This window comes from Xyrauchen texanus, chromosome 20, assembly GCF_025860055.1.
Source record: "Xyrauchen texanus isolate HMW12.3.18 chromosome 20, RBS_HiC_50CHRs, whole genome shotgun sequence".
NCBI lineage: Eukaryota > Metazoa > Chordata > Actinopteri > Cypriniformes > Catostomidae > Xyrauchen > Xyrauchen texanus.
The window spans coordinates 3,279,382-3,304,162 of NC_068295.1; the positions used below are offsets into that span (position 1 = coordinate 3,279,382).

Genomic DNA, 24,781 nt, shown 5'->3' on the forward strand with positions numbered 1-24,781 from the left:
TGCATATACCATCGCTTTACAACCTTAGAGCTCACGGTAGGTTTGTCTTTAACCTGTTGATACACGCCCCCTTTTTAAGCACAAACCATGAAAATGACATACCTGAACTTAAATGGTTGTATTTACGGGATCCTTTGGAGTATGGACACAGTTGAAGTATCTTTTGAAAGACGACACTTTGGGCTTTATTTCCCAAGTTTCAGAATTAATATATGTTGATATTTATTAAAGTTAGAGAAGCTGAAGTTTTTAGTAATGGAAATATTTTGTGCTGAACATGTTTTTATAATTAAATAAACAATAATAAAAGTGCCAAGACAATCCAGAAATACAATGTTCTCAAAGCCATGAGTCTGAAGAAGTTACGTTTCAAATTTGAAGATGATCGAACAGAAAATGAGGTTCCTGCAGCTTTTTACTCTGTAAAATCGCTGGAAGCGTACAAAATCTGACGGCACTGATCGGCTATTCTGAATAAAACTACGCCCCATTTTTAAAAATAGACTTTGGAGACGGGCTCGTTTTGTTTATGAGACTCTAATATATAAGATCATCTACAGTTTTACAACATGAATGCTGCTCAGATTGCAGTTTGTTGAAGACGATGATGAAGGGTAATTCTTTCAGGAGAGATCTCATGTAAACAATGGAGAATATATCAATAGTTCTCAGATTTATCACTTTTAAGAACAAAAAGTGCTATTGGATGTTTTTCATTGAACGCTTGTCATGGACGATTGACCCAAGTGTGTTGAACTGGATTCATCTGCCGATCGTGTTTTCATAATAAAGGTATGAAGTCCCGTTTTGATATTGCATGTTTTCATTTGTACTCCGGCACAAATAACTCAATCACTGTTTCTGGAGGATTGCTATCGAGAAACAGAGATCGGATATCAATGTTGAACCCTTAGACCTTTGACAAGATGTATAATTTGTTAACATTAATTACATTTATAGATGGTAAATTACATATTAAATGTAACCAGAATGACGTCACTACCACGTGCTGGGGAATTGCGTATCAACACGTTAACGGTTTATAAGTTATTGTTAAAAATCAATTCCCCTATGGAGAAAATGAATGGGATTTTTAATTTTGGAACACAAATGTTGCGCTCTATATGACCAGGAACATGTATTAACAAAGTAACAAGTTCAATTTCGATTTCAATTTCACTTTTAACTCCCCTCCACTCTCAACAGTAATTCAAATCTACTGTTAAATGCACAATACCAGCCAGTGTCTTACTTTCAGCCCCGCACAAATAGATGGCGTTCCACTGCACAGAGGAAATTGAGACTTTCTGCCTGATAGGACTTTGTCGAAATGGCACAAGTGGATAATTATCCATTTCCCAATAGCACAAGCTGGCAAACATGATTTATTGTCATTTGAGCTGAGCCGTAATTGGCTCATTCGCCATGGGTAGAAAGCCTGTGGATGAGCAGGATACAATCGTAGCTTTCACCCACAGGCTGCCACTCATTATTCAGCATACTCCAAGGCAAAAGATGAACTTCTGTATAGCAGCTGTTTTCCAGAGCTTAGGAATGGAAACGCAATCCTCTCAAGACTATACAGATGTGCATGCACACCGAAAAAAGCAGTCCGACAGCCGCAGACACCTTTTCATTCAAACACGGGTGACATTGTGTTGTATGAGTCGAGGTATCGCTTTCCTCGAGTTCCCAGACACAACGAGGTGTTTTAATAAAGAGCAGTGGGGCCGCAGTGTGAGGAGAGGGCCCCGTCGCCCCTGTCTTGGATTTAACGGCACCGCCGCTCCTCTGAGGGGAACAGCTGCTCTTCACTCGGTCATTTCTCACATGACAAATCACAGACCAGAGACAGGAGAGAAATCTCACACCTCCATCCCTGGCACAAGTGTTGCTCTCTTCAGAATGTGAAACAAACATCATGCCGAACAAAGCTTTCGATTGTTTTGGTGCCTAAATCTTCTAAACAGCATTCAGTGGAGAGATGTGCTTTAACAGACACTAGATTTGTAATAATTTAATTGGCTGAAACTAGTGATAGGCCTATCTATCTCATGTGTGAAATAAATTAAAGATGTTGCCACCTTTCTAAGGTTATATTTTTGTTTACCTATAGTTGTGCTCCAAAATCATAAGTGAAAATTGTCATTTTGACCCCCTCTACAAAATAATGAATTATATATATATATTCTGTATATATTGATCTTTGGCATTTCATATTTAGGCTTTCATCCTATTTCATGTTTATCTTTCGCAAAAAAAAAATATCATCTCTAATGTGACGTTCCATGACTGTGCCATGAACATGATTTGTGATTGATGGATGCAGATAAAAAAAAAAAAACTTTTTGCAGACCAACTCGCTAATGAATCATTTAGACCAATTTGTAAATGATTTTGATCTGTTCATTGACTGGCATCATGCTACCTTTTTGTGATGTATCAGTGAACTATTGAAGTATCTATGCCATCATATGAAGAGATGGTGGAAAGGGTGGAACATTTGAAGTATCTTGGCATTACATTAGATAAACATCTCCGCTTCAATCAGCACATTCTAGGTATTTACAAGTGCTGTCAACAGAGACTTTCAGTTATTCATAAACTTAAACATCTGTCAGTTCAGCCTAGTCTTCTGCTTCTTCTGTATCAAAGTATTATTGAGTCAGTTCTTATGTATTATGTTCTTATCTATCCATCTATCATCCATCCATCCATCTATCTATCATCCATCCATTCATTCATCCATCCATCACCCATCCATCCATCTATCCATCCATCTATCTATCTATCACCCATCCATCCATCCATCCATCCATCTATCTATCTATCACACATCCATCCATCTATCACCCATCCATCCATCCATCCATCTATCTATCTATCTATCCATCCATCCATCCATCCATCCATCTATCTTCCATCCATCCATCCATCCATCTATCCATCTATCTTCCTTCCATCCATCCATCCATCCATCCATCCATCCATCCATCCATCCATCTATCCATCCATCATCTATCCATCCTCCATCCATCTATCTATGTACCCATCTATCTATGTACCCATCTATCTATCTACCCATCTATCTATCTATCTACCCATCTATCCATCCATCCATCCATCCATCTATCTATCATCCATCCATCCATCCATCCATCCATCCATCTATCTATCATCCATCCATCCATCTATCTATCTATCATGAAATCAAAATTGACTCAAATGTACTTTTTAAAAACACTTTCTGGTCAAAAAGAAAAGTTTGTCCTTGTAATCTTTCAACAAGATTTTATAAATTGCTCCTCCTCAAAAACAACTTTGTTTTTGGTTGACATCACCAAACCCTCTAATTTTTAACCACCTGTCACACACAGCAGAGGCCACTTTTAACCACCCCCACAATTTTCCGTCCAATTGAACGCAGTTTCACATTGATTTCAACGAGTAAGAACCATCACATGCTTTTTCATACTTGATGATAAGGCTTACCTCTCCCGTAGAAATATTTGTGGTAATAATATGCTCCCAAGTCGATGTGTTCGATGATGAATCGCTTGACCTTTTCACGGTGGATGGGCTGGTTCTCCCGTGGTACCTCCAAAATGGACACACCAGCATTGGTACAGTGAGAACTTAAAGACGACTCAAAAGAGCAGTTTTCTCCTCCACCACTGTAGTTGGCTTTGTTGGCCCTGGAGAGCGAGATTCTTCTCTCGCCCTCTCCCCCAATCTCATTGCGAAAATGTGGGCAACTTAGCACCAATCCATTGCTCTTCCTATCACCCTCATCAGCATCCAGGTTCTCCTTGGGGTTAAGGTCCTCCCGACTGCCCAGGGGTGATTCGAACATGGATGCAGGCGCAATGGAATTCCCACCAACTTGAGCAACTCCCAGGACTTGGTACTGTGAGGCTGCAGAAGCACCGGTGGTTGTGTTCTTCCTCTGACTGAGGTTTACTCGATTGGCAACAGCCTCGCTTATATTGAAGAGTACACTCTGGACATCGTAGTGAGCAAAGCACTTCTGAAAACTGAGCGGAGGACGGTCATCCTGGTCGGTTGAGAGTCGCAGACCATCGTGTTCACTCTTTATAGTCCTTAACTTCCTGAAAAGCGATGTTTCAGAGGACTCTGACTTGAGGCGTTGCATGAAGGACTTTTCCCTTTCGCGGCTGTAGAGGAGGGAGCTGTCCACGTAGTCGTAGCTTGAGATGCGGACGATCTCGCCACGGGCTATCTGAGCAGCCGTTTGCAAGCTTGGGGAGAGGGTGGTGTTGTAGTGTAGGAGTTCTGGAAAGCCGACAGGTGGGGCGCTACGATGCTCTAAATTGTCGATCCTGTATCCTCGCAACATGGTAAAGAAGCCATCATTGCCGAGACCTTGTCGGTCAATAGAGGACGTGCTTCCGTACTCTCGATGCAAAGAAGCACCAGTGTTTGGGTTGACAGCGTTCTGGTCCATTATGTCTTCTGTATCAATGTCACTTATAGTCACATCACTGTTACTCCGCTGTCGAATGGGATGAAGCCCCTTTAAAGGGGATCGACTCAAAAGGTCACTAAGAGAATACTTTGTATCAGAGTAATCTGGCTCGAGAGGTACATCACCTAAATCAGTAACCTCCATACTTTGGTCTGGCTGTCCATTCTGAAAAGCAGTGATGACGCTCTCATAATTGGGCCCCCCTCGACTTTCCCAACCTTCCATTTTTGAGGGCCAATCAGTCACCCTGGCTCGCACCCCCATTTTAGGCATGGCAGGTGTACCATTTGTTTTGCTACCCCCATCCAGTTTGCATTGGATGTTGGTAGCTGGATGTCCCATACTCCCATTCAATGCTTTCAGTTTCCTGCTGAACAATTCCTCTGATGACTGCATGACGTTAGAGGTGCCCTCAAGCGACTGAAGGCGGAAGGTTTGCTTTATCGTCGATACTGTGCCTCAAGCGCATATCCTGCTTGCAGCTGCTTGGGTAAACAGGAATTCAATTCCCCTCATAAGTTACATTGTCATAGGTCACCCATTTGAGTCTCATGGAAGCCAGGCCAGCTTCAACAACAAGCTTAGGAGACGTCCTAGAGTTAATTACCCCACATGAAGGGCTGGCCTTCACTATAAGTCCATTTTTCTTCACAAATGACCACTTTGCAGAGAGACAGACAACATTTGGGTCTCAAAGACGAATGGAGCTTCAAGGAGCAGAAGGGGTCAGTTGAAACAGCTCTCCTTTCACAGAGCTCAGCTAATTTAGGACGACAGCTGGAGGAGAGAGATCTGTTGGGAGCAAAGAGAGAAACAAAAGCATATTAAGGTTTTGAACAGAGAACAGCAGAATATATTGATTCAGATACTCTTCTAATGCTTTAAGAGAACAGTGGGTTGCCTTTCTCAAAACATCCTTATGACTACTGAACAATGTAAGACTGTTAGATAAGCAGTAGGGTGTGTGCCATAAAATAGGCCTGATGACTCCTTTCAAAAAGTCTTCCCATAAAGAGATGATTTACAAATATAAATGGCCATTTCATTCCGTATACTTTTATGGTCTAAGCAGAGATTCAAGTGTTTTTGTTAATCATACAGAAAGAAAAACCCAAAAGGAAAATCCTGTGTTTTTTTTAACTGTCTATTAAAATGTTTCACTATTTGTCAGCAGTAGCCTGGTATCATCTGAAATGCAACACATCCTCCAAGAGATACAAGATACTTTTGTCTTTCAAGTCCACTTAACTTTTCAGAACAACACAGTAAGCCAAATATCAGTAGCTAAAGTTTCAACAGGCCACAAGATATAACAGGATAAGAGATAAAATTATATGAAGATGTACAATAAACAGCCCTTATCTTTGTATATATTGCCCCTATTTTTAAATGGGTGTTTCTTCAAATCCGGGCACTTTTAGCACTGAAAACATTCCATACACAAACTAGCTTTTTTATTATTATGTCTACTAAAAATGACCAACAGTGTGTGTGCATGCATCACAGGAGATGTATGTCATTTGTCATTTTTTCTGAAAATCATGCAATTCGCACCAAAGCACATCTTAAATTTGCTGAGTCTAATTTCACAGCTAACATTTTATATATCCTAAATTCACTCATATTTCATCTCAAGCATGGTCTTCACTGACAATTTTGTTGACTGGTTCATAAGTACACTAAACTAACTTTACAAGGGGCAAAACTGTTTGGTGTGGTGGAAATGTCACATGTGGGACAGTCTTTGTTTATTGTAAATATGCAATTCATTTTATAGATAGTTTTAAAAATGTCATTATTTTTATAATGGTTGTTCATAATTTAAAATCTGGGTCTGAGACAAGGCAAAAACATTCAAATCTAGACATAAAAGGCCATTGAAAAGTACAAAAATAAATAAATGAGGGCCTAGTAAAAAGATTCCAAGCTCGTTTTAATTTGACTTTCATGTATCAAAAAGAAAAAATTCAACCCCTGGGACATACAATTGCTCGAAGTTGACCCAGATACATTCTGATTGGTCAGATACACTCACCTAAAGGATTATTAAGATCACCTGTTCAATTTCTCATTAATGCAATTATCTAATCAACCAATCACATGGCAGTTGCTTCAATGCATTTAGGGGTGTGGTCCTGGTCAAGACAATCTCCTGAACTCCAAACTGAATGTCAGAATGGGAAAGAAAGGTGATTTAAGCAATTTTGAGCATGGCATGGTTGTTGGTGCCAGACAGGCCGTCTGAGTATTTCACAATCTGCTCAGTTACTGGGATTTTCACGCACAACCATTTCTAGGGTTTACAAAGAATGGTGTGAAAAGGGAAAAACATCCAGTATGCAGCAGTCCTGTGGGCAAAAATGCCTTGTTGATGCTAGAGGTCAGAGGAGAATGGGCCGACTGATTCAAGCTGATAGAAGAGCAACTTTGCCTGAAATAACCACTCGTTACAACCGAGGTATGCAGCAAAGCATTTGTGAAGCCACAACACGCACAACCTTGAGGCGGATGGACTACAACAGCAGAAGACCCCACCCGGTACCACTCATCTCCACTACAAATAGGAAAAAGAGGCTACAATTTGCAAGAGCTCACCATAATTGGACAGTTGAAGACTGGAAAAATGTTGCCTGGTCTGATGAGTCTCGATTTCTTTTGAGACATTCAGATGGTAGAGTCAGAATTTGCCGTAAACAGAATGAGAACATGGATCCATCATGCCTTGTTACCACTGTGCAGGCTGGTGGTGGTGGTGTAATGGTGTGGGGATGTTTTCTTGGCACACTTTAGGCCCCTTAGTGCCAATTGGGCATCGTTTAAATGCCACGGCCTACCTGAGCATTGTTTCTGACCATGTCCATCCCTTTATGGCCACCATGTACCCATCCTCTGATGGCTACTTCCAGCAGGATAATGCACCATGTCACAAAGCTCGAATCATTTCAAATTGGTTTCTTGAACATGACAATGAGTTCACTGTACTAAAATGGCCCCCATAGTCACCAGATCTCAACCCAATAGAGCATCTTTGGGATGTGGTGGAACGGGAGCTTCGTGCCCTGGATGTGCATCCCTCAAATCTCCATCAACTGCAAGATGCTATCCTATCAATATGGGCCAACATTTCTAAAGAATGCTTTCAGCACCTTGTTGAATCAATGCCACGTAGAATTAAGGCAGTTCTGAAGGCGAAAGGGGGTCAAACACAGTATTAGTATGGTGTTCCTAATAATCCTTTAGGTGAGTGTATATACACTGATGAGTGTATATTATGACCACCTAATATGCTGTTGGTCCTCCACGTGCCAACAAAACAATGCCGACCCGCCGAGGCATGAACTCTACAAGACCCCTGAAGGTGTCCTGTGGTATCTGGCACCAATACATTAGCAGCAGATCCTTAAAGTACTGTAAGTTGCGAGGTGGAGCCGCTGTGGATCGGACTTGTTGGTCCTGCACATCCCACAGATCCACCGGCTTGTCGTCTTCCCACAGTGCATCCTGGTGCCATCACTTCCCCACGTATACGGGCCCACAAGTACCCGACCATCCAAGTGATGTTAAAGTAAACGGGACTCATCAGACCAGGCGACCATCTTCCACTGCTCCAAGGTCCAGTTCCGGCCCTCACGTGCCCATCGTAGGTGCTTTCGACGGTGTACAGGGGTCATCATAGGCACTCTGAGCGGACTGCGGCTACACAGCCCCATACGTATCAGGGAGCGATTCACTGTGTGTTGTGACACAGTCCTGCCGTAACCATAATTAAAATGGTCTGTGACTTGTGCCACAGTAGACCTTCTGTCGGTTCGGACCATAGCTTTCTTTGCCCTCGTGCAACGATAAGCCTTGTGCGCCAACACCCTGTCGCCGGTGTGTGGTTTGTCCCTCCGTGGACCATTGTCGGTTGGTACTCACCACTGGTGAATGGGAGCATCCCACAAGCCTTGCCGTTTCAGAGATGCTCTGACCCAGTCGTCTGGCCATGACAATTTGGCCATTGTCAAAGTCGCTCAGATCTTTACTCCAGCCCATTTCTCCTACATTCTACCCCACACTTCCTGTAGCACTGTTGTCCAATGTCTGTGTTTTTTTGCCCACTCTAAACTTTTCTTTTTGTTTTCAGTTTCAAAAGTGGCTTTTTTTTGCAAATCTCCCCATAAGTCCTCCCGAGTCTTCTCTTTACTGTTGTACATGAAACTGGTGTTCAGCAGGTAGAATTCAATGAAGCTGTCAGCGGAGGACATGTGAGGCGTCTATTTCTCAAACTAGAGACTCTGATGTACTTATCCTCTTGTTTAGTTGTACATCTGGTCTTCCACATCCTCTTTCTGTCCATGTTAGAGACAGTTGTGCTTTGTCTTTGAAGACTGTAGTTACACCTTTGTATGAAATCTTCAGGGTTTTTTTTTTTGATTGACTGACGAGTTTCTTTTTTTCTTTTCTTTTGCCATTTTTGATCTAATATTGACCTTAAGACGTGCCAGTCTATTGCATACTGTGGCAACTCAATGACAAACACAAAGACAATGTTCAGCTTCATTTAACAAACCAAATATATTTCAACTGTGTTTGATATAATGTCAAGTGATTTTCTAGTGCCAAATGATCACTTTATCATGATTACTCAAGGATAAGGTGTTGGAGTGATGCTGCTGTCTAGATTTGATCAAAAATGACTTTTTTTAAATAGTGATGGTGCTGTTTTTTACATCAGTAATGTCCTGACTATACATTGTGATCAGTTGAATGCCACGTTGGTGAATTATAAGTACCAATTTCCTTCCGAAACAGCAACAGCGAAAAATCTGTACATTATTCCAAACTTTTGACCACCAGTGTATACACAATACATACACATAAACATACACATGGATGAAACAATATTTTCAGGATGATGGATGGCATATGTAAAATTAATTTAAAAACAACCCATTTTTTTTTTTTTTATTACAAATTTGACCAACGTTTAGAACATTGTGGACGAAATGGATACAGCCCTAAATATACAGTATGAAAAATGTATATATAAAATCCTTGTGCAAAGGTTCCCTGTGGGCTCACCAGCATTCAACATTCACTTGAGCTCAGCAGTGCAGCTCATAATTTGCGGGTTGGGAAGGTGCCCCTGATGACCTAATGGCTTTTTCATGTTTCATGAATATCGCGTGAGTGCCACATTCATGCATCGTAAAATAGTAACATAATGCGCTATATAGTATCTTGTAACATAACCCGACACTGCTATCAGCACTGACAGAAAATCTGTTAAATTCATCATACTGGTTGACCTACAACATAAAGGCTTTTTTCTGCAACAGAACCACTAATCTTCATTTCTATTTATCCACTGCCTATAAAAGCAGGAAGGATGTGCACTACATCCTGTCTTTGGTTCAGTGTCTGGTGTACTTTAAACCACTGCACAACATTTATATTTTGAGGCCATCTTTTAAAAGAGGATAAACAACATCTGGAGGGGAAATATGGGACACATAAAGATTAGCTTAAATGTACATGCTTTTGTCAGTGTACTCAACATAAGAGGGGGCAAAGAGCTGCTGAATATGTTAAATACAGAATATAAAGACTACTGCTGTTATACAAAATTGTTATGTTGATGTTAGAATTATTGCAAAGTTGAAAATCCTTCTAAACTACCTTACCTAAAGTCACTTTTTTGATTGACCTTTAAGCTGAAGTCTGACCACCCCAATGGAGAGCTTGGATTTTTTTTTCTATATAATGAAACTAGGGCTGAAAACATTTACATGTATTCATTTGGTAGACACTTTTAATTGAAAGCAACTTAAAGTGTGTTCAAGTATGCAATTTAGAATCAAACCCATCACCGTGGTGTTGCTAATATAAGCTTAGCTTAAGGAACATTCGAGGAGCATATGACCTGCTCCATCATTTTGAGTCTTAATGACCCAGAATCACATTTGGAGTTTTATGCATTAATTGATGCATTTATGCATGTACATAGAAAGGTTTCGGCTTTGTAACGGATATCACACATCCAGCGGCACAGAAGCGTTTAAACTCTTCTGAAATGAGTTGCATCCACTCGGAATCTGATGTTGCATCCCTGACAGTGATGGTATTTAAATATTTAGCAATTTGCTGTTCTCTACAGTTAATTTTATCAAGATAAACTAATGGACATCTGAGAACTTTCCTGAGGTAAATGTAGACATTTAAGTGAAGGTTGTTGATATCATCGATGTCTTCCCTCAGTTGAAACACTGATTCGGCGATTACATGAGATATTTTAATTTTAACCTATGGCATTGTGTCTTTCAACATCACATTTGATGTTAATTTTATAGTAGCACGAGGAGCACTATATGCAGCGCTCCCATCTGAAGTGACAGCTGGGCGATTAGACACACTGCACCGCAGAGCAAAAAAATATATATATACGGGGCAGTGGTGGCTCAGTGGTTGAGGCTCAGGGTTACTGACCAGAAGGTTGGGGGTTCAAGCCCCAGCACCACCAAGATGCCACTGTTGGGCCCTTGAGCAAGGCCCTTAACTCCAGGTTGCTCCGGGGGGATTGTCCCTGTAATGAGTACACTGTAAGTCGCTTTGGATAAAAGCATCTGCCAAATGCATAAATGTAAATATATTTCTATTTTGAATTTAATGAAAATATTGACATCATTTGAAAGCTGATACTTTGTTTATCAAAAGCAACAGAAAAGCAAAGACCGAAATTCATTAAGATGGAATAGGTCGCATATAACATATACAGGAGCATATAACACCATACGGTACATACATCACACTCATTAACACTTTAAGCTCTGAAGGTGTTTTTAAAGATTTCCTGTTTCAGTGATATGCCCAAAATTAAAGGCTTATACCTCTACAAAAAACTAAAGAGGGTAAATTACTTGGAATAATGAAACATTATGACACTCTCAGCCTAAGAAACTGCTGAAAAAAAAAAAAATAATAATTATATTTATTATTTGACATTATATATCTCAGGGTGTAAATAAGGTGGCTTTTCTTGTTCCCAATCATGTCACCTGTAATGGAGTCAAATATTGTGTTGATACGACAAAGCAATCAAAAGTTATAGCATTACAAAATTGTCCAAAAGCCTCTCCAAACAATTAAAACATAATAATTGTACATGAGCACTAATCATACAACAATGACTAAAGGTTTGCTCTCTCTCCAAAGCATCAGAATCAGAATCAGAATCAGAATCAGCTTTATTGCCAAGTATGCTTACACATACAAGGAATTTGTCTAGGTGACAGGAGCTTCCAGTCAACAACAATACAAACAATACCAAAACAGCAGTAAGACATTGGTAATTAAAAACAAAAAAGAACACAAAATAAATAATTATACATATACGTACATACACTCACCTTCATACATACCCACATACACACACGTAGTGCAAATCTAATACAATCTGTATATAAAGAACAAAAAACAGTATATTATGTACAGAGCAATGTAAGTAATGGCAGTTAATATAAATTAAAATTAAACTGTGTATTGCACATAATTATTGCTCAATGGGGCAATTTAATTGTTCATTAGATGGATGGCCTGAGGGAAAAAACTGTTCCTGTGTCTGACGGTTCTGGTGTTCAGAGCTCTGAAGCGCCGGCCAGAAGGCAACAGTTCAAAAAGGTAGTGGGCAGGGTGAGTGGGGTCCAGAGTGATTTTACCAGCCTTTTTCCTCACTCTGGAAGTGTACAGTTCTTGAAGGGGGGGCAGGGGGCAACCAATAATCCTCTCAGCAGACCGAACTGTCCTTTGTAGTCTTCTGATGTCTGATTTCGTAGCTGCACCAAACCAGACAGTTATTGAAGTGCAGAGGACAGACTCAATGACTGCTGAATAGAACTGTATCTGCAGCACTGGTGGCAGGTTGAATTTCCTCAGCTGGCGAAGGAAGTACAACCTCTGCTGGGCCTTTTTCACAATGGAGTCGATGTGTATCTCCCACTTCAGGTCCTGTGAGATGGTAGTGCCCAGGAACCTGAATGACTCGCCGATGACACGACCGTGGTGGGTCTCATCAGCAAGAACAACGAGTCAGCATACAGAGAGGAGGTGCAGCGGCTGACGAACTGGTGTAGAGCCAACAACCTGTCCCTGAATGTCGACAAAACAAAAGAGATGGTTGTTGACTTTAGGAGAGCACAAGGTGAACACACTCCGCTGAACATCGACGGCTCCTCTGTGGAGATCGTCAAGAGCACCAAATTTCTTGGTGTTCACCTGGCGGAGAACCTCACCTGGTCCCTCAACACCAGCTCTATCACCAAGAAAGCCCAGCAGCGTCTCTACTTTCTTCGAAGGCTGAGGAAAGCACATCTCCCAACCCCCATCCTCACTACATTCTATAGAGGGACTATTGAGAGCATCCTGAGCAGCTGCATCACTGCCTGGTTTGGGACTTGCACCGTTTCGGACCGCAAAGCCCTGAAGAGGATAGTGAGGACAGCTGAGAAGATCATTGAGGTCTCTCTTCCCTCCATCAAAGACATTTTCAAAAAACACTGTATCCATAAAGCAACCAGCATTGTGGACGACCCCACACACCCCTCACACAAACTCTTTACCCTCCTCCCGTCTGGCAAGAGGTACCGAAGCATTCGGGCCCTCACGGCCAGACTGTGTAACAGCTTCTTCCCCAAGCCATCAGACTTCTCAATACTCAGAGACTGGTTTGACACACACATGTCCTGAGTTGCACTTTAATAACTGTCACTTTATAACTGTCTGCTACCTCAATAACTGCTATGTGCATAGAACACTATCTCATAGTATGTTATGTTTACATCTTTAGAAACTGTCATCTTTTTGCACTACTGAGTACTGGTCGGCGCTGCACTGTCTATTGTCCTGTTCATTGTCAGTAATTTGTTGTACTGTCCTGTACTTTTTGCACATGTTTGCACGTGCACTTTATATAGATATATATAGGTTTTTTATATAGGTATTTTATTTCGTTGTGTAGTCTCATGTGGTCCTATGTTGGTCCTTTGTTGTTTTTATGTAGCACCATGGTCCTGGAGGAATGTTGTCTCGTTTTGCTGTGTACTGTACTAACTGTATATGGTTGAAACGACAATAAAAACCACTTGACTTGACTTGACTCCACTGCTGCCACAGTGCTGTTTAGAATGGTGAGGGGGGGACAATGTTGGGGTGTTCCTCCTAAAGTCCACAATCATCTCCACTGTTTTGAGCGTATTCAGCTCCAGGTTGTTTTGACTGCACCAGAAAGCCAGCCGTTCAACCTCCTTTCTATATGCAGACTCATCATCATCTCGGATGAGACCGATGACAGTGGTGTCGTCTGCAAACTTCAGGAGCCTGACAGAGCGGTCCTTGGTGGTGCAGTCATTGGTGTACAGGGAGAAGAGAAGTGGGAGAGCACACATCCCTGGGGGGCACCAGTGCTGATGGTACAGGTGGTGGAAGAGAATTTTCCCTGCCTCACAAGCTGCTGCCTGTCCGTCAGAAAGCTGGTAATCCACTGACAGGTAGAGGTGGGAACAGGGAGTTGGTTTAACTTAGTCCGGAGTATATCTTGTTACTCATGCAGGCATGAGTAACAAGATCTCATTCAGTTTCATTCTGTGTCATTTGAGTCATCATTGAGTCAGTGACATATACTTGGCACCATCTCCTGGTGGCCAAATGTAATTACAGTGAACGATCCTCTCTGCCCATATTTGGAGGATTTCCACCTCTGGTTACATCAGTCTGAATCCTAATACGATTGGTTTAGCGTTCCATAAAGCTAGACAACATATTATATAATTTCCGATGAAGTCATCTGATCCAGGAAAGCTAACATGTTTTTAGCCAGATCGCACATTATATGTTTTGTGCACATTGTGCTTCATGTTGATTATCTAATAATCTCCACATCCGATTACGTTGTGTGTGGGCTCGTTTGAATGGGAATCACCTCCTCTAAGTAATGATATGTGATGCTTTATGTTCTGTTTATTTTTCATGAAGTTATAAGAGAAAACACGTCTTATAAAAACACGTCTGGGAGTGGTGGTGGCGTAGTGGCTAAAGCACAGGGCTGTTAATCAAAAGGTCACAGGTTAATCAAAAGGTCACAGGTTAATCAGAAGGTCACAGGTTCTAACCCCACAGGTTCTAACCCCACAGCCACCACCATTGTGTCCTTGAGTAAGGCACTTAACTCCAGGTTGTTCCAGGGGGATTGTCCCTGTAATAAATGCACTGTAAGTCGCTTTGGATAAAAGCGTCTGCCAAATGCATAAATGTAAATGTGAATGTTATAAGACTTATACGTCTCACCAATAGACAACAGTTCATCCACATCAACAACTGCACCTCCTCCACCGCTCCGTTGTCCCAAGGTGTCCCCCAGGGCTCGGTGCTTGGTCCTTTGCTCTTCATATTATACCTGCTTCCCCTTGGCAACGTCATTCGCCACCATGGTCTTAACTTTCACTGCTATGCCGATGATGTCCAGCTCTACATCTCCACCAAATCCATCACCTCCGCCACTCTCTCCAACTGTCTCGCTGACATTAAATCATGGATGCACACCAATTTCCTTAAACTTAACTGCGACAAAACAGATATGATCATCATCGGTCCCAAATCTATCACTAAATCCATTCGCAGTTTCTCACCATACAGTGTCTCCATTCCTTCAAAGTCGCAACCTTGGAGTTATTTTTGACAATAACCTCTCCTTTGAACACCACATAAAACAAATCACCAAAACTGCATTTTTTCACCTCAAAAACATCTCCAGACTTCGTCCATCACTCTCTTTCTCCGCTGCAGAAATTCTCATCCACACATACATCACCTCCAGAATAGATTACTGCAACAGGATCCTATACGGTACCTCAACCAAAACATTAAATAAACTCCAGTACATCCAGAATTCTGCTGCTCATCTGCTCACCCACACCCGCACCGGTGACCACATTACCCCTGTCCTCCAGAACCTCCATTGGCTTCCGGTCCCACAACGAATTCAATTCAAAATCCTCCTCCTCACACATAAAGCCCTTCATAACCAGGCCCCTTCCTACCTCACTGACCTGCTTCACTGCCACATCCCATCCAGTAGCCTTCGCTCATCTGACGCCAACCTCCTGACTCCACCTCTCAGGACAAATCATCGAACCTGGGGTGACAGAGCCTTCTCTATAGCTGCCCCCTCACTTTGGAACTCTCTCCCAAAACAAATCCGTGACTGCACCGACCTTCTAGCGTTCAAATCATTGACTAAAACTCACCTTTTTAAAATTGCTTTTAATGTGTAGTTAAGGTTGATGTGTTTTTAGTGTTTTTACCATTTTATGTTGTTTCTGCTGATTTTATGATTTTATGTAAAGTGTCTTTGAGTATTCAGAAAAGCGCTCAGAAATAAAATGTATTATTATTATTATAAGCAACACCTGTTTACATGTATGTCAAATATATACTTAGCTATGACTCACTATATTTGTGTCTGTGAGTAAAACAAATAGGCTGGTTGTGTTTTACTCTTTGAGAGCTTTCCAACGACATATGACACATGGCATTTGATCAGATTGATGTTTTTATAGATTATAATAATATATGCAGTGTAAAATTATTCATAAATTATCATTATTATGATTTGTCTGCAAATTTTAAAGTACTTGTTAAGTTTTGGTCATAATGCCAACATGCACTGTAAAGTAGAGCTTCTAAGCTTTAAAACAATACATACTCTTTGTTAGTCAAGACTGTAGTTCGTAATATAATATAATAAAAAATAAGAAAATCTTGACGGGCCGGACGTCTTAAACGGCTAAGAATCTCCAAATGGCTTTTAATAAGGGCTACAGGAATATGACATAATTGCATATTATTTCACTTGCTATTGTATGTGCAATTGATTTTGATGAACAGAATTGTAATTAAAATGCTTATTTTGTAGGGCTGCACAATTATGACAAAAATCATAACATTCATCAAATATTTTCCTTGATAGTTAATAGAATAATTGGGATTATTAGATTAATATGCCTATTATGAAGGGCAGCATGATAACAGAAACAAAATTATAATTGTTTTTTATTATTTCCCTTGACATTGTAATTGTGATTAAATTTGATGAATATGAATTATATTAAATTTAGGGCTGTCAATCTATTACAATTTTTAATCCAATTAATTACATGATGTTCCGATTAATTAATCGTGATTAATCGCATTTAATCGCATATACAAATATTTGCTGAGAAAGACCCTCATATAACAATAATTCAATATATAATGATGAAATAATTATACATAGTTATCTTTCAATACTTAAAATTATATATCTAATAAAAAATATTCAGATAATTAAAATGCATTACATTCTTGTAGCAGAAGAGTTCATCATTAATAATACAAAAAGCGGCTTTAGAATACAATGTTTTGTTTATTACCATATTATTGATCATAAGTCAATCATTGGCAACAGTTCATCAATCCATTACACAAGTGAATTTGTCAATCAGAGATTTATTATGAGGGCTTGTTTAAGGACCCGTCAATTTACACCTACGTCAGACATGCTTGTGTAGTGTCTCGGGTGCGTCGCATCATAAACACATTTTTAGGTCACTGTGTCAAATTAAATATAGTTTAATACTTACAACACATCTTGAGATCTCTTAGTTCAGATTTGCGCTCCATCAAGTGTTTTGAACACAAGAATGTAACTCATGTTTGTTGTTCTGCTGAAGTGTTTCTTCTCTGTATAAACTGTGTGTTGCTCACACAGCTGAAGTTTCACTTACTGCCCTCTGGAGTAAACAGGTGGTACTACAAGCATTTCTCAGGAATCTTCCTTATTGTGGCATTGCGATTAATTGCGTACTTTTAAAGCGTTATTTTTAATCAAATTAATCGCACTGAATTAACACGTTAAATCGACAGCCCTAATTAAAATACTTATTTTTAGTGGGGACGCAGCATGCTATATTTGTTAAGCATGCTACAATTCCAGTAAAAAACTGATAACTGTGTTCCTGAATAATTTATTGCCATTTCATATACTGTACAAGTAAATTAAGATTTTCATGTATGTTTTTTCATGTTTTTGTTTTCATGAAAAACAAATCTAGATTTTTTATCATAATGTTTTTTTACATAAACTTTATACAGACATTACGCAATGCAAAAACCATGGTATGACATGGTAAAATATGGTGCACATGTCATTTTAATGCTATGTGACAATACTTCCATGTCCAAAAATCCTTTATAGTACTATGATACTTTTTGTGTAAGTGGGCTCCTGATGATTTTCCCTGCACTCTCCTTGTTTCTCCTTCACAGCGAAATGGGCGAGCAGGATTTTGGATCCCTCATTCCAGTGCTGTATCCTAACTAACGTTTTTTTAACATTGAAACACAGCGGCAGCATAAATGCTTCCTGAAATAACTTAATTGAGTGCGACAGGCTTTTCTAAAAGGACGAGCAAGGACAAAACATAGGGGCTCTGGTTACGTAATCCTTTTTCACATCGACACAATCACTGAAACACACACAGAGAGAGAGAGAGAGAGAGAGAGAGAGAGAGAGAGCATGGTCATTGAGAAAAGTCCAGTCCACCAAAAGCAGCTCTAGATGAGACTCAAGGACTGTTCAACGAGTCCGTGACTAAGTGTCTCTTTCAATGTGGCCTCGTAATGAGACGTAGAACAAGCTGGTGAATTCTATACAAAAAGATATTTACCCTGAATGCTGATTATAAATCTAAATGTCTAATTCCAAATGACGTCTGGAGGCACTAATTCATCTAAGCAAAATAAATGCAAATCCAAAAGGCGGATTTAAATTCATTAATCCCTCATTCATTCATTTGGCAAGTTGGATTTAAAGGTGAACTGTATCTTAAACATGAAAATATATCTGTTGAATGTGCAGAGACAGCTATAAGTAAACCATTGGTAGTTTGACTTCCTGAAGAGAGTAAACCCTGACTTTATAGTGATTTTAAAGGGATAATTCACCCAAAAATGATTAGTTCCTAATGATTAGTCAAGCGCGAGGAAGTGTAATTGAGTTTCAAATCAAATGCATGAAGGAGACAGCAGATGTCAAGATTTAAAGTGAATAAGAGTTACATTTTATTCTGTTTCACATCCCAAAAACCGATAGAGTCACTTCAGAAGTTATGGATTAAACCACTTGAGTCGTATGGGTTACCTTTATGATGCCTTCATGTACTTTTTGGAGCTTGAAAGAGTCGGACCCCATTGACATGCATGGTATGGATAAAAACACCTCACATCTCCATCAAAATACCTTCGTTATATCATGTTTTTAAGGGTAAATGATGAAACGGAAACGGCTTATTCGCATGAACGATGACATGTCATGACCGTTTGTAAAGCGCGAGAACTTGACTTGATTGGCTCAACGAAAGGTCCAACCATGGCACACAGTTCTTCAAACTTAGCCCTGGTTAGTTGAAAGTGCTTCACCCACAGATCATCTTTAAGGTGGGTCCTCACAATCCACCAGGACTGTTTGAGCGCAGGTGCCACCATTATGTGAGCTATTGCACTTATCCTGCAACGTCTCCTAGCAGCATTTAATAACATAATGTACAGCTGCTTATTACAGCAAATACAACTCTTCCCGATGCAAAGAGGTCATTCAGCTGCTAATTGACAAAAAGGCGGGCCCCCCTTAACATAAAGTGCATTTACAGTTCATGGAAAAGTGGGATGTTTAGCGTTTGCATTAGTCAAATTTTCAGAAATGCACATTAAAAATGTGAAACAATTTGATGGAAACCCAACAACTGTTAACTAAAACTAATTGAAACCGTTTGTATTATAGGAAAATAACATGTGAGCATATGAACATATGAGTGTGATAAAAAGATCTCCCATTGCACGTCATTATAGTGATGCGAATCATTCAAATCTGAAATTAACTTTCTTGTGATTGAACAAATTAAACGTCACTGTAGAGAAGGGAATGTTGAACGTTTTAACCTTAGAGGTTACCAAAGTGCTTTACACGGTGTCTCATTCACCCATACACACATTCACACACTCATACACCAATGACGGCAGAGCTGCCATGCAAGGTGCTAGCCTGCCATTGGGAGCAACTTGGGGTTCAGTGTCTTGCCCAAGGACACTTCGGCATGTGGAGTCATGTGGGCCGGGGATCAAACAGCCAACCCTGTGATTAGCAGCCAACCCGCTCTACCACCCGAGCTCTACGCTCCCTCGTCTCCCCCGCACTTACACACACACACACACACACTCTCTGAGACTAGAGTCGCAACCGAAAAACAGAGCCGCACCCTCACGACTTGATCAATACAACAATTTCTATTATCCGAAATAACTTTTAATGTTTCAATATATTTCGCCCTAATCCGCCTCATATAGCTGTAGTGTAAAATACTGCGCTACCCCCGCCCCACGTTTCGCTTACACTTACACACACACACACACACACACACAGACGAGAGAGAGAGAGAGAGAGAGAGAGAGATAGACAGTGATGCGTCCATTTACACTCACTCACTCACTCACTCACTCACTCACTCACTCACTCACTCACTCACTCACTCACTCACTCACTCACTCACACACACACACACACACACACACACACACACACACACACACACACACACACACACACACACACACACACACACACACACACACACACACACACACACACACAACTAAAACAACCAGGCCAATTTAACTGATACACTTGTGTAAAATCCCCATGCAACAACTGCTTTATGCAGCACAATGAGCTAGTAGCTAACAGCTAGCGGGCGTGTTATTGTTTATGGTCAGTAATGTTTGTGTTGCGTTTAAGATGATGTCACGGCAGTAGAGGCGGCGGTGAAAATGCAAGCTCAGAAAAGTAAAGCGAGTAGAGTTGAGGCGTAACGTGCAGTGGAAATATGCCATAAGACGTCGACCAAATTAAGTAAATTTGATTTATATAGCTGTTTTCACAATTTTGTTTCAAAGTGGCTTAACCGAAAACCATTCATTAATGCCTTTAACAAAGGCGACGGTGACAAGGAAAACAGTGATCCATGTTGCTCATCGCTTGTCATGGACAAAAACACTTATTAAAATGGAAGAGATTTTGTAGCTTTTATTGTTTGTAACAGTAGGGGCTGTTTTAACGATACTTCCAAAAGCAGCAATATGTACTAATTAATCAGTTGACCTCTAGTCTGATCGCCATTATCGCATCACGCCTGGTTAGGATACGGTGCAAGGATAAACCCGGCACAGAATAAACGTCTGCCACACAGATACTCTGACATCATGGTGGTCCCTCTGCAGTCATTATCTTTGGTCAACCTCCAAGGCCTTAGAAATGGATTTGGGGAAGGGGGAAGGTTGCAAGACTAATTATGGCAATGAACTTATTTTCAGTCGTCGGCTGGGTTGTTCTCATGTCTCTCCATGCAGAGCGGAGCCGTTTCGCCGGGTCTTAAAATAATCTTTTGACACGGTGGCCTGATTAGAGGCTGTGGGAGTTGAAACGTGCTGTCAAACAGAGAAGTCTATGCTGTCAGACAGCTTTAAAATGATATCCCGCTAAAATCTTCTTCAGAAGAGAACGATGGATTAACCACATCGTTTAAAGGCAACATTCACGTAATATTTCTCAAATACAAAAATCTGCTACTTTCTCTACTTTGGTGATTCTCACAAAACCAGTCAAGAAAATGTCCTGATTCATATTGAAACACAAATGAAAACAAAAATAAAGCCAACATTATTTCCAGCACACATTTACCCCCAAATTCTTATTACTGTAACAAGATGTTTTACAGTTCCCATTTGTGGGAATGTCACACACCCGGTCCCCAATCGGCCTAATGGGGCGTGCGAGGGATAAAGGTGGCCGTAACGACGGTTTGAGAGAGAGAATTACGGGCATGTCCGTCATGTGTGTGTTTATGTTTGTGTGTTTTGGTTTAAGTTTTCATAAAATTATTATTTATATTGACAAGCTGGTTCTCGCCTCCTCCTTGCCCTTCGTAACTCCCTTACATTGGTGCCGAAACCCGGGAAGGAGGAGGGATGCCCGTCGCAGAGTCCTCCACACTGCCGTCCACCCAGGGGAGCGCCGCTGCCATCTGCCGGGTGACGGAGTAGCCCGACCGCCCGGACGCGGGGAATGGCCGCCCATGTTTTTTCAATTAAAATCTGTGAAAATGAAAGCCATATTGCCTTTCATTTGCACTGATTTTGATAAAAAAATGGGAATACACTTTATATACAATTTATATATACACTTTATATACAATCCTTAGTTATGTTCCACACCAATCAAGTACCCTTGGAGTACGAACAAGCGCGCCTTTGAATACTTTTGTACAATTATTCTTAGAAGATTTGATTCCCTAACACACGTTTAACCTCAAGTGTTCGGCCACAGATCTGAGGGTTACGGCTACGTTCGGTTTGGCTTGAAGTTTAGTTACTAAATAGATCAAACGAAAAAGGCATTCGTCTAAAAAGCATTAAAGAGATAGTTCACCCAAAAGTGAAAATGTAGTTATCATTTACTCACACTCATGTTGTTCCAAACCTGTCCTGAGATATACCTGCCCAAATTGGTGAGGGCCTGAAAAAGCTGACTACTGCAGTTCTCTAGAGAAAACCTCCTCATCATCCAAATCAGCTCTGCAAAGTCAGGACGCTGTAATAAGTGTTTGCAAATACAGGTTTAGTGTTACACGGATAGTCTGAATAAAATCCTACTGCAGTGCCAGAGTCAAGAAAGATTGGATAAACTCTCAAAGAAACCACCTAGCGCGGCAATAAATGAAAGTGTCAGAGGTGAGAAGGTAAATATTAATAATCAAACCTAATATTTCTTAGATGAAACGCAGACGGATCATTCTTTCTACAGTACACAAACACATCCGAAGACTGAATTAGTCTCTGTAATATCTCAGTTTTTGATACATCACAGAAGGCGGCAATAATAAAATCTAGATTAGTGCGGCCCACCCATATAAAACCCACCAGTTTCGGTCTGTTCCTCACATGAAGCTATCATATGCCTTCAGAAGACTTGGCATATAGCACACAAGTTGTATGAACTACTTTTATTATGCTGGGGGTCATTTTAAAAGCTTGACTGGTCCACATTTACCATTAACATTCACTTTTACTTTTGTGTTTTACCGAAGAAACAAAGCCCTGCAGGATTGGCATGACATGAAGGTTAGTATACGTGAGATTTTTTCAAATGAAACTGAAATCAAATGAGCTATTTCTTTGAGCTTTGGAAAGCCTCAAGGGCTGAAAACATTAAAGGAAGTAAAAACAGCCGGTTATTTGAGAATACAAAACATTACGCATCAATCTAACGCTCCAGTCTGTGTTACGGCACGTAACAGAGTATTTTTCTGGTTTCAATCAAACTTCATGGACAGTTGTTTTAACCTCAAGGTGAGGGCAGTAATTCTCTGGAAGGTTATTATTAAATTCCTCACACTAATGGTACAAAAAAGGCCAAACGAGAGACGGTAACCAGATACTGGCATCTCCAATTCCATAAAAAGGGTATTTGTGCTTCACCGGAGCAATTTGCAGCTTCGTGGGAGAAGAAAAGAGTAACATTTAGAGGACCAAAAATTGGGAACGTGGTCAAACTATGTTCACAGAATATGTAAGTTGCACTTATCCTCAAGAGTTCATAATTAGATCCTCTGAAAGAGGGTTCTTAGGCTGTGTTCTGGATGGCATGCTTGGCATGCCTACTTGTACTTGTTCTGCAGTATGCAGTATGTAGGTAGCTCACATGACCTGCGGTGTGACAGGCGTAAACAGCATTCTTTTATAATTAAACATGCAGTTTAATTGGTCAATGAACCAGTTACGGGACCTAAGATATACATTTCCCATATTCTTACATATATTCATGTCATGTCCATAGACACAATAAGTGCCAATTTCACCTATGTACCACTATGCATTTTGTGCAGGGCCAATGGTTTAATTGACAGTGTTTGTGGCATTATGTTGACAACCACTCAAATAAATGTACTCGTCCCTCGTTTATTTATAAAAAGCACAAATTGCTGTTACAGTAAGTCTTACAGTGAAAGTGAATACAGTCCATAAACATCAATATACTACGTATCAAAAGTATATAGCCACAAAATGTAAACCGTACGTGTCAACATGATTCCTGTGTGATAAAACCACTAACTAACCTTATCTGTGTAAAGTTATTTCTATTTTAAAACTTGGTGGTCATGACGGCGTAATGCTAGTAACCCCTGTAATCTGGTACACACCATGTCACTGGTAAATCCCTACATTTAATCACACTAAAATCATGTTAAAAGGGTCATGAAATAATCTTTTTTTTATTTTTATTTTTTATAGTTTTATCATCTTCCCTGATGTCCACTGATAACGTTAGTAAAATTATTTGCATTAAAACAGTCAAAATGTATTAATACATGATCATTTTCCATACTGATGGGCTAACATCATGAAGCCCCTCGAACGGAGACATTTTTGAAACTCAATTGGAAGAGAATGAATCAGCTCAACAACATTATAAAACTATATGTCAGGGTTTACACACTCACACCTTGTCTACAACGGACAGGTAAGTTGCGTCAAAAGCAATAGAACCCATTATAATCAATAATGATGTCTATCATGGAAGCGTCCGTTGCGGCGTGGCGTGCTACTCCGATAATAAACCTCCGATAATGTCCCGTTCCATTTTGCAATGTATGCGGTGGTGCTACTAGTGCCTACAACACAAATAAACGGTTTCGAAAGTTTGCGTCGATGCACACGATGTACACAGCCTCAAGCCGTTGCATTGTATCATGTCAAGCATCTGTCTCTGCATGTTTATTTACAAAAACATTAAAATCCACTTCGGATGAATCTCCCATGACAGGCCCCATCTCTGTGAACCAGTGCCTTGCATATGCGGATGTATTTGGTCCTTGTGATGTCACAAGGTCAATGAATTCCAAACGAGCTGTTTTTGCAGGTTGGTTTAAATAATTGACCGTATTCTATTAAGGAGGACGTTTTCAGTTCTGAAACTTACAGTATGTTTGTGGTGAGCAGGGCGGAGCTGAGCGGTGTCTGGACAGAGCGAGGCTCCAGCGAGGGGAGGCGGGAGTATTTAAGGAGGAGAGACAGCGGCAGACGAGATGTACGAAGCTTGTCCGCGTGTTTTTATGATTTCACGCAGCTGGCTGAAGAGCAGTGCATGTTTTTGTTTCTTTGTACACTGAAAAG

At 40.5% G+C, this 24,781-nt stretch overlaps 1 protein-coding gene across 3 annotated transcripts in view; it reads right to left on the reverse strand.

Moving 5' to 3' along the window:
* LOC127660429 (signal-induced proliferation-associated 1-like protein 2) overlaps positions 1-24,781 on the reverse strand; it is a 212,756-nt gene that overhangs the window by 126,330 nt on the left and 61,645 nt on the right. For all 3 annotated transcript variants that reach the window (XM_052150646.1, XM_052150647.1, XM_052150645.1), the window contains exon 2: positions 3,493-5,278. In XM_052150646.1, coding sequence (XP_052006606.1) covers positions 3,493-4,882 — 1,390 coding nt within the window. In that variant the 5' untranslated portion in view covers positions 4,883-5,278. The remainder of the gene's footprint in view (positions 1-3,492; positions 5,279-24,781) is intronic.